This window comes from Scatophagus argus, chromosome 9 (genome assembly GCF_020382885.2).
Source record: "Scatophagus argus isolate fScaArg1 chromosome 9, fScaArg1.pri, whole genome shotgun sequence".
NCBI classification, from domain to species: Eukaryota; Metazoa; Chordata; class Actinopteri; family Scatophagidae; genus Scatophagus; species Scatophagus argus.
In genome coordinates this window covers 22,107,138-22,117,682 of record NC_058501.1, presented here as the reverse complement: position 1 = coordinate 22,117,682, position 10,545 = coordinate 22,107,138, and the positions used below count along the sequence as shown (strand labels likewise).

Genomic DNA, 10,545 nt, shown 5'->3' with positions numbered 1-10,545 from the left:
CTGGGGCACAGTCATGCTGGAATAGAAAAGGGCCTTCAACAAACAGTTGCCACAAAGTTGGAAGCATAGCATTGTCCAAAAGGTCTTGGTGTGCTGAAGCATTAAGAAAACAGCCCCATAAAGAGGATACTTTTGTCTATATAGTGTATGTTATAATTTATCTTAACAAGACGGTGCCTTGCTGTCAGAATGTTGTGGATGTGTTGTTGGGTGCTGAGCCGAGCACAAAGCAGCTCTGTGAACAGGAACTGAGGATGTTTGTCATCTGAATGCGATCACATGAAGGCAGGGTCAGTGGTCAGAAAGTGTGTCAGAGCACACACACTCACTGAATGAAATAAGACAAATTAACAAACTACTGTTTTTAATTTAAAAGGGCAAATTCTTATACTCAAGTCAGAAAAATGATTGCCCAGATTGTTATTAACTCTTAGGAGAGCTGCCTGATCTGTGAACAGCTCCAAAACATGTCTCAGATGCTATTTTTATCAGCTAATGTACATAGTCTATTTATAAATAGTCCATCAGCTCTGAACAGTGGGGGCACTTTTTATTTTTAAGGCAAATGCAGACTTATGGTTTGGGTTTTTTTTTCTTCAGTCATTGATCGCTTCCACTGTAGGTGGTAGACTAATCAAACGATGTTGGTGAGAATCCCTGTAAATTAGTGTGATGGGGAGGATAAATTGCATCACAGCCAACTGTGTCCTGTAGGAAAGATTAACTGCTTCTCCTTTGGCAGAAGATTTACTACTGCTGCCAACATGAAAGACGGATGTTTACTTTGTGTTTGTACCGGTTACAATGACTTTTCAAGATGAATGTAAATCCTAAATAATGACTCCAAAGACTAATACCACATCTCTGTCTAAGTCCTGTGACGTGATGTTTTATTTCCCAAAGCAAAAACAGTTGAAATCTAATTGTCTTTTATCATTTATGTTTTAATGTGACAGGTATTAGCCTACTTTGTAGCAGCTGAGTCAGAACTGAACTAGCTAAGCAAAGAAACACTTGCATGGCGGTTATTTTCTGGGTGTCTGTGGGAAGTCACGTCTTTGGTCCTGTGGTTGTTGTCTGAAGGCATGTCAAAAAGTCTTTTTCACAAAAGACATTTTGAGATGTCACAGTGGAATAACACAAATGTTAACTGAATGTTCCACTGAACTTGTGCGTGTTGGCTCACTGTCGTACCTGGGCGCTCTAATGATGCAGAGCCATTGTTAATTACTGACACCTGTGCTTTTCCTACTATGACAAGGGTCTGCAGTGAAAAAGGCTCAGTACTGAGGAGGTGTGTTGCATTGAGAATCTAACTGAAACTGAGAAGGTGAAGTGGATGAGTAGAAATATTATATTTTAAATTATTAATTAAAAATTATCTTCCCATGAGAATCTGTGTCATCCTGATCTTAGCCTCAATCAGAAATGACTGGAAAATGGAGTGGACAGGGCATATTCCAGCACCTTGGTTCCTCTGCCCTGCCCTGTTAAATACGCTGTTTTATCTTGGAGGGCAAAAAGATTCTGGATTGGTTGTTGGACTCTTGGCCCCAGCGACGCCTGCAGTTACTGATTTTGACCACAAGGTGGCAGCCACACCTCAGCGTTTACTCCAAAGACCAACACTGCACTGTGCTGCCTTCAACTGTCCATCTGAAACTGTGAAGTAAGTTATGAGAACCTGTACATATTGAAGTGTTTTTGGTTAAAAACAAAAGGCAAGAAAGTGACATTTTGGCTATGTATATTATTATTTTTTTTCGACCTGAACACATGTGCCCTTTGTTTGAATCAGGAACAGTAGGACGACAACATGGGTGTCAGACTCTGTCGCTATATTAGTCACAGCGTGCCTGAACTTGTTTCTGTCCCTTTTTTAATTAACTGAGCGTTTAGAGCTGCAACCAGTTCAGGTTTGGTACTTGTGACAGTTAGATCAAACACAGGCTAAAATAACTGCAAACGTTACAGAACTTGTAGATATGTTTTCATTTTTAATCACAACTCGACAACCTGAACGTCTTGCATACGTGAGCATTAACACTTGAACCCCGTTGTGAATATTTCATAGGAATTAGCTTAACTCGTAATTTCTCCCACGCCACGCAAAGGCAGCATAGTCCACCTCAGGGCGCCATTTTGGCTCCACAGCTTCTCTCCTTGATGCAGTTCCTGTGTTTGGTCAGGTGCAATCCAGCATCGTATGATTTTTTTTCCCTTTTTGAAATGTGCTGGGGACAAGCGGTAGTTGTAGTCAAGTGGAATCCGACTTTAATGTTCATTGTAAATTTATTGTCGGGCCCCTGAGTGTCACGGAAGCTAGCAGTTAGCTTGTTTTCAACAGGTATGTAAAGGCTGAGAGTTATAAGAGCCAAGCAAAATGTTTTTACAGATTTAATAGCCTACATAAATGCAAGCTAATCACCCCTGATAATGAAACCAGCCCGTAGTTTTGATACAGAGACTTAGTGTGTGTCACTGTGTCACTGTGTAATTATTAATGGGCCCGCTGACATGAGAGCCAATGCAAAAACCGTATTATATACAAGCTACATACAAGCTCACAACGCTAAACTACTAGCTGTAGCTCCCACACTGTAGCCCGAAGCGGTACAGTGAAGCTGCACTCACTGCAGCATTATTCATGATTACTTCCTTTTTATTATATATATATTTTTTTCTTTTCCAATAAGCGAGCGCTAAGTGCACACAGGATAAGGATAGGTTATAGATATTGTGAAACGTGCGCACCCCCCCTCACCACACACACACACACACACACACACACAATCACGCACACGTGCGCGCGCGTGCTCGGTCCTCCACCCCCTTCTCTCTCTCTCTCTCTCTCTCTCACTCACTCACTCACACACACTCGTGTTTCACCCTCACACCTCAGCAGCAGCGTGCAAATAAACACACACACTCACACACACACTCTCACACACATACATACACGCACACACACACATATACACACATACACACATTTCTGCATCCTGTATTTTTTATGCACCGGGAGCCGGGCGCTTTATAAGCGGTCGTGGATTTATGATGCCAGTTTTTATAACAGCGGAATATTGGCCTCACCTTCGGCTCCAACTGTGAATAGCATTATATCGCGTGATTTGTTTTTTTTAATTTTTATTTTTCTGATTTATTTCTAATTTGGTTCCCCGTTACTTCTGAGCACCGAGAGACTGCCGAGACGCAAAGCCCACGTTCAATGCCGTTGGAACATGTCCTATGTTCCCTTTCAAGGTAAGACAGAACAGATATTTTATATATTTTTTGTCCTCCACTGCATCTTTCTTTTCTGTCCTCCTCCCCCGTTCCTCACCATCCACTCTCTCTCTCTCTCCCTCTCCCTCTCTCCCTCTCTCTCTCTCTCTCTGTGTCCCTCTCTTCTCCATCTGTCCCTCTGGCACTATCATATGCAATAGGCATATCTAAAAGCACCATAGCCGACAGGTGCATAGAAATAGCCTAGAGTGCCTTCTAGATGGATGCCCACACACGCACGCTCACACACACACACACACATACACACACGCACAGATCCAGCGCAGCGTGTGTCCGTATAGAACAAGTGCATGCGGCAATTATAGTATTGTAATAAGGTATGCGTGTGTACTCGTGTCACGGTCCACTCCTGCAAGTGCATCCCGCCGTCTGAGAGCATCCGCACAGGGTTGATGTGGGGGGAAAAATGCCGTAATGATCCTAAAATATTCCCATAATAATCCTGTGGTGTTGTAGTATACATCATATGGTACTCATAAGGAGTTTATGGAGAACATGCTACCTGACTGATCACGTAGTGTGTAAGTTTATACTGCCCTCATTGTACTTAATGGTTTCTGATGTCAAATTCCAATCATAACCTTAAAGGCAGCCTCCATGCAATATAAAGAGTTTAGAGTGTGCTTATTATATTTTATCTCCTATGAAATATTCCTGTGGGGACTTTCCTGTAGTGTAGCATCTTATGAAATTTATCCTGCCTCCCGAGTGCAAAAACTTTGGCCAACTAAAATATGTAGATGACCAGAACGAGAGGCTACTTCATTCTTGGTGTTCTTTAAGTCCCCCCATACTCGGGCGTGAGTGGGTGAAAGGCGCTTCAGTGTAAAGGCAGATTCTCCCTTGGTATCATTGCACTGCAACTGTGACTAATGCTATATGTGAGCAGGCGTGCTGCAGTGAGCTGCCTCAAACCTACCCAGTCGAAATGTTCAGTTTGCAGTGTGTGTGTTACTAGAGGGGCTCATTTTACCAAAATCAATAAATAAATAAATAAGTGCATTTTAAAAAATTTGAAAAAGGCAAACATGATAGCCAGAGTCAAACCGGAGTGAGGTGGAACGCCCAGCGCAAAGTTTGGAAGAACCGTGAAGGATTGGGGGTGTCGTGGTTTGTGTGAGTACCTCTCATCAAGGAGGGTAGATGCTGGAAACTGTGGGGAGGATGTGTGTGTGTGTGTGTGTGTGTGTGATAGAGAGAGAGAAAGAGAGCGGCAGTGTAGTCGGTGTGTGGGTTCAGGAGAGAGTGGAGGTGTGCTGCATGTGACTGTTAGGGTGAGAGAGAGAGTGATGTTTTATGTGTGGTTACAAGCACACACTCGCGGACCCGTAACCCCTCGTCGAACAGCACGGGTTGCCTCCAAAATGGAGACTTATCTCGACCTGAAAAACACAAACTCTCAGCTCCTGGACTTCGCCGTGACCCTGGAGTCATCATGAAAAGAGAGACCAGATTTAACTGAGGCTGCACGCTTGGCTCCTTTTCACTCTGCTTTTTATTCCCTCAGAGCAGAGCAGATAATGGCCAAAATGCCCCCTTGTGCAAGTGCAGCCATACAAGTTGGTTGCATAATGTTCATGAGATGCTATGCTGCTGCTGCTGTGTGTGTGTGTGTGTGTGTGTGTGTGCGTGCATGCAGGCCCACTCTGAGAGTCATTGCCAGGAAATTGTGAGCACAGTGCTGCACCTTCAAAACCTGCCAGCGATGGCACTGAGTGCTCTTCCTCTGTGATCGCACAGTGGTGTTTCATTTTAGACATTGTTTTTCGGAGCTAAGCAGTGTTTAGTCTTATCCAATTTGGTACAACTGCTGAGGGTTTAGCCGTAAGCTGGACTGTAAATCATACCAATATGGAGACTCAACAGTCTGCGGTTTACACTTTTAACTTCATGGTTGCAGCAGTGGTATTTAAAACACCTGTAAACCTGTGCTGTGTATGGTTTATACTGCCATATCTCCATATGTGTCCCCTTACATGTATGTATATGCTAAAAATTTTAGTTGGGAATCCATGCCAAAACTATTCACAGAAAGTGAATCAACAGATTTTTTTTTGTCAGAAATGATCCTTGGAAATAAGTGGACCTGCTGGTTCCAGCATCTAAATTGTGCCTGTTTTCTCACATTTACATCAATGTTATTTGAACATCTTATAACATCCATAATAAGGCGAGAAAATAAGTATAATAGGATGCATTTTGTCCAAGCAGCTGGATATCTAGACAGATACTCCATCCATCTCTCCCTGTCTACCTATACATTAGAAGCTCCATGGTTACTCAAAGCGATTATGTAACACTGTGTGATATTTACTGCCACACAGTGACTCAACATCTACAGATAAAATATGTGCTAAGATTGCTGATATTAGTGTGACATGAGATATAGATCCACATAACGGTGGAGAGCAGGGGAGAGGGGGGAGACGGACGAAAGCCTCCAACATTCTTGCAGATGTATTTGAGCCCACATTGACGAGCGTGTTAGGCCAATGTACCAGGCAAGCCATTTGCAGTCATGCCAAGTACGGGCTCACATGAACAGGCAGTTAGTGGGAGGCAGGCAGCAGCAGCGGCAGCAGAGATGGGCCTTCCTATCTTGGCTAAATCTTCTTTTTTTTTGTTTTTTCCCTCGCTCATTTGCTCTCTTAAACTCACACCTCCTTTCAGTCTATCTCTTTCTCCTTCTTTTCCTCTCTCTCACCTCCGCTGTGGTCGACCCCCCCTCGTGCTGAACCACCCACACACACACACACACACACACATGCTCTCCTACCCCCTCACTGTTTCTTCTCCCTCTCTCTCTCTCTCTCTCTCTCTCTCTCTCTCTCTCTCTCTCTCTCTCTCTCCATCTTTTCCCATCTCCACAATGGCTGCATCCATGAGTGCAGATGGACACTGTGGAAGCAAGCAGCCAGCCACTGAGCTATCCCTGGCCTTGTCGATTTTACAGTAGTTTGATACAGCAGCTCCTGTCAAGCATGGCCACCGCCAATGCACTGCAGCACTCCTCTTCTCCCTCCTTCTCCTTCCCTCTCTTTCTCCCATGTGACATAAGGGACTGTCTTACACCCCTCCACTACTCAGGCTGTGCCAAGAACCATCATCTGTTCGGCTATTACTGTACTGCATGCGAGAGATCCATCTAGCCCTGGTGCACTAGATGATCTGTCAAAAAGAGAGAGCCCATTCATTCTCTGATGGGGCACTGAGTGTGCTGGAGTTGCGTTCGCGGCGGCTTTTTCAAGTGTTGTGTCGAATTAGCGGCAGAGACGACTGCCGATGAGCATTCGGGAGGAGTGATTTGCTTTTAATCACACATGTAGGGCTGAATTGTCCAGCCGGGGAGAGCTTCTCGGCTGGTGTTGACAGAGCTTTAGTGATGTGATGTTTCGCGAATCAAAGAGCCCCCCTGTCCAAGTTCAGGGACGTTTCAAGTTTTCTGACTGAATCCCCTCTAGATGTGGGAAGTCAGCACTTCTAAATGTCAAACCAGACTGTGCCTTCAGCTGTTTCAAGTGTCCCCAAAGCTTTCTGGCCAAAGACGTGCAATGATGTAACGATACTGAGGAAGTATCATGTCAACTCGTGTCATTATTGTGGCTCGCGGACAGTAAGTCAATCAGCGTTCAACAGGCCTTCATTTGAATGCACTTGCACAACACATTTTGCATACAAATTTTACTTATTTATCAGCGTGTGAAAGGACCCGATGAGTAAGCGCTCAGGGCGGCGCGTGGCAGTCGCTTGCTAAGCTCGCTTTAAACCTGGAGTACCTGGCAGACACTCGAATGTCTTTGATACCCTGGAGATCAATCAATAGCTGACCTCAGGAGCAGAAAATATTTAAGGACTATGGCCATGTAGACCAGTTTATAATCTAACAAGTGGAAATACTGATGCCCCAGGCAAGAACATGAAGTGACATTTTACTGCAGATGCATTTTCTATCATGTCTGGCCCCAGTAGTACAGTCTGTCATCTGCATACAGTGTAAAGGTATACTGCTGTTGTAACCCTGCACAGACAAGGAATTCTTACTTTGTGGACTTTCTGCAAATGGTTTATTTTGGGCAAGCAATTAATTAATACTGTCTTTTTGCTCAGTATCAATATATTGAATTCAGTCTTCAGCTGATCCTCGTTTCTCTTTTCCCCCTATCTGTCCTGCAACACTAAAGTAGCTTCAGTAAAGAATGCCCAGACCCTTATCCTCTAAGAACCTTGACGTGCTTTAGCGACACTGTGGGGAATCTACATGCGGGCTGCTGGAGTTGCTGGGAGGAGTGGCTTTTAGCTTCAGCTACACTTTGGGTGGGTGGGTAATTCAATTCTGCTGCAAAGCCTGAGTGGAATGACTCAATGGGTTTGTGTGGAGAGAGAGAGAGAGGAAGACAGAGAGAGAAAATGCCTTGATTGATCTTGTCAGGATTCACTCACAGCAAAAAGGTCAGGATGAGCTGCCTCCTCTCTCCTGAGCCAATCAGTGGGCTGCCAATCCGGGATAATGATCTCCCACTGGATGTGGTTGGCTCATAAGGTTTGCAGGCATGATGTCATCGAATGCCATGGATGCCCGTGATTCAGAACTATGAGGTTTTAGCCAAATACCCTAGGCAGTGTGAGAAGTTACTGCACCTATGTCACTAATGAGTCATGGGGTGATCAATGGATGGACTTTTTTTTTTTAAGAACTCATGGCATGAAGGGATATTACTCATTCAAATGTATGCATTGAGGTTTACTCTCCATAACACTTACAGGGGACAGTTTGTTTAATTGTATGATACTGAACTTTTGTTGTTGTTGTTGTTTTAAATTTGCCATTTAAAAATGTGACCCCGATAGCTTGCATAGAAGTAAAAGTTGTCAAACTGTGTGTGATGCATGAAGTGTCACAAATTACGTGACTTTTCTTATTAAACATAGCGTGAAATCCAAATTGTTTCACATAATTTCTGCAGGCTGAAAAGGCCTTTGTTTAAATAATACAATCATTTTCTATACCCGCTTTATCTGCCAGGGTCACAAGGAGGTGGGGGGTGGGGGTTGGAGCCTATCCCACCTGACAACAGGTACGCCAGTCACTCACAGGGCACATAAAGATCAACAATCTCACATCAAGGGGCAATGCGAAGTAAATAATTAAACAAATGTGTATGTTTTTGGGACTGATGGAGGAAACCGGAGTACCTGGAGAAAACAGGGAGAACATACAAACGCCACACAGAAGGGCTCAGACCGAGACTCGAACCCAAAACCCTCTTGCTGTGAGACTGTGAAAGCTAACCACTGGACCACCGTGCCACTCTGTGTGAAGTAATGTTGTGCATAATTAAAAATATATACATTACACTGGGGGGAAATTTTTATCTTCTCCTTTGACGTGGTACATTTCAAGTCCCTGAAGTAGCTTAGGGGCCATTTAAATAAGGGCTGCTGCCACAGGCTGTAATCTGTGGTAATAATGGCCTCTGAAATTAATAGGAAAAAATAACATGTCTGTGTGCTGAAGCTTGAAGCTGGATTAAATATCAATGTCAGGCTATCAATTTCTGAATGAGGAATACATTGCTCTCATGCTACACCACACTGAACAAGCCTGTACTGCACTGCTGGGGTGTTTAGTCAGGCACCTGTAGAGTCTTTTCAGACATTTCTTTCTATTTTTACCTCTCTTTGTGTGTTTGCTTATACTCATTTTTCATTTGTGCACTGTTTGGTTGTGTGTCTGAGCCAGACAGAAGTGGTCACATGAGGTTATCAAATTTATTGTGCAGTACCAGCTGCGATGAACCAAGAGTCCATTAAAATCCGGAAGAAGTGTGAAATATAACACTGGGAATGTTCAGGATACAGTACATTTTCTGCCTCATATGAGGAACATTTTGTTTGTTATAGTTGGCCATATTCGTGCAAGTTTATATTGTATTGTTTTTAGTTCTGTGTTACCCCAACTCTTGTAAACATACATACACATGAATAGTTCTGACCTGAAAGCACAACAGATTTTAGAGCAGTAAAGAAGCTATTTTTGGTCTAAAGATGTGGCAACATGCAAAGATTCTGGTGTGACTGGTAGAATATCAACAAATATTTTATTTTTGCTAAATAATAATCACACAGGGTGTGACAAAACTGTGACAAAACTGTCAAAAATAAGTGAGAATCAAAAAAAAATTCCAAAAAAGGAAATGTGATTGAAAGCAGGTCCTGTACGGTTCATGGGGGGAAATGTTATTTTGTAGCTTGCAATCTGGATTTGCTTTGCTCTGTTGTAACTGCAAAGTGTGTATTTAGAAAGTCGTGTCATTGAAGTCGGTGTAATGGTGTAATGGTCAGGTGTCACGTTTGTCTCAGTGGTGTATTTTGATAATCCATAAGGGCATTTGCAAACATAACTGGTGACTTTCGACTTGTCAAATGTGAGGATTTGCTGCCTTTCTCTGTTCTTTCTAATTGTAAATGGATTTCTTGGGATCTGGGAAATTAAAGCTTTTTCACTATTTTCTGACATTATATGGTCCAAGCAATTGATTGATTGATTGATAAAATAACTGCCACATTAATCAGCTTTGGAAATGTTACTTGCACTTGTGTTCACCACGCAAAATGAGTTTTATTTAATGTGGATAGCGGCAGGCTCCGTCCTGAGCCTACATACGTTTAACTGGTCACTATAAGATCCCACTCATGTCCAGAGCAGTGTTCCACTGCACTTGATGTGTTCATGAAAGTAACCACCACAGGTTTAGTAGTTTAAGGTTTTACACTCTCGCCTCACAGCACGAAGACCCAGGTTTGATCTTTGGCTCTGCCTGTGCCGAGTTTGCACGTTTTGTGTGGGTTTTCTCTGGTTTCCTCCCACATTCAAAGATGTGCAAGTCAGGCAGAGTGGAGACTCTAAATTGCCTGTAGGTATGAATGTGAGCGTGAGCGGATGTCTGCCTATCTGCGCTCAACCTGTGATGAACTGGCGACCTGCCCAATGTCCTGCCATCCACCCAGTGCATGCTGGGATAGGCTGTGGCCCCAGGTGTGCCAGAAAAGGATTAAGTGGGCAGAGAGATTGAATGAATAAATGATTAACCGGATGCATCTTCCCCCCCCACATTTGAAATGATCAAATAAAGAAATAGAATATGTGAAACATTAACAGCATGTGGGTTTATGCAATAAACTTTCCAGACACCATTTGTAGGGCAGAAACAGTCAGCTTAGTTTTATTACATTTTTCTG

The 10,545-nt window shown here is 43.3% G+C and overlaps 1 protein-coding gene across 4 annotated transcripts in view; it reads left to right on the top strand.

Annotated features, from left to right (window-relative positions):
• Positions 1-1,279: 1,279 nt before the first annotated feature.
• Positions 1,280-10,545, top strand: part of syngap1b (synaptic Ras GTPase activating protein 1b) — a 121,085-nt gene continuing 111,819 nt past the window's right edge. The window contains exons 1-3 of one of the 4 annotated variants that reach the window (XM_046398804.1): positions 1,280-1,293; positions 1,499-1,669; positions 3,194-3,264. In XM_046398804.1, the coding sequence (XP_046254760.1) occupies positions 3,243-3,264 (22 nt within the window). In that variant the 5' untranslated portion in view covers positions 1,280-1,293; positions 1,499-1,669; positions 3,194-3,242. Of the gene's footprint in view, positions 1,294-1,498; positions 1,670-3,174; positions 3,265-10,545 lie in introns of those variants that run through there. The other 3 variants (XM_046398802.1, XM_046398803.1, XM_046398806.1) reach the window with 3 other exon arrangements.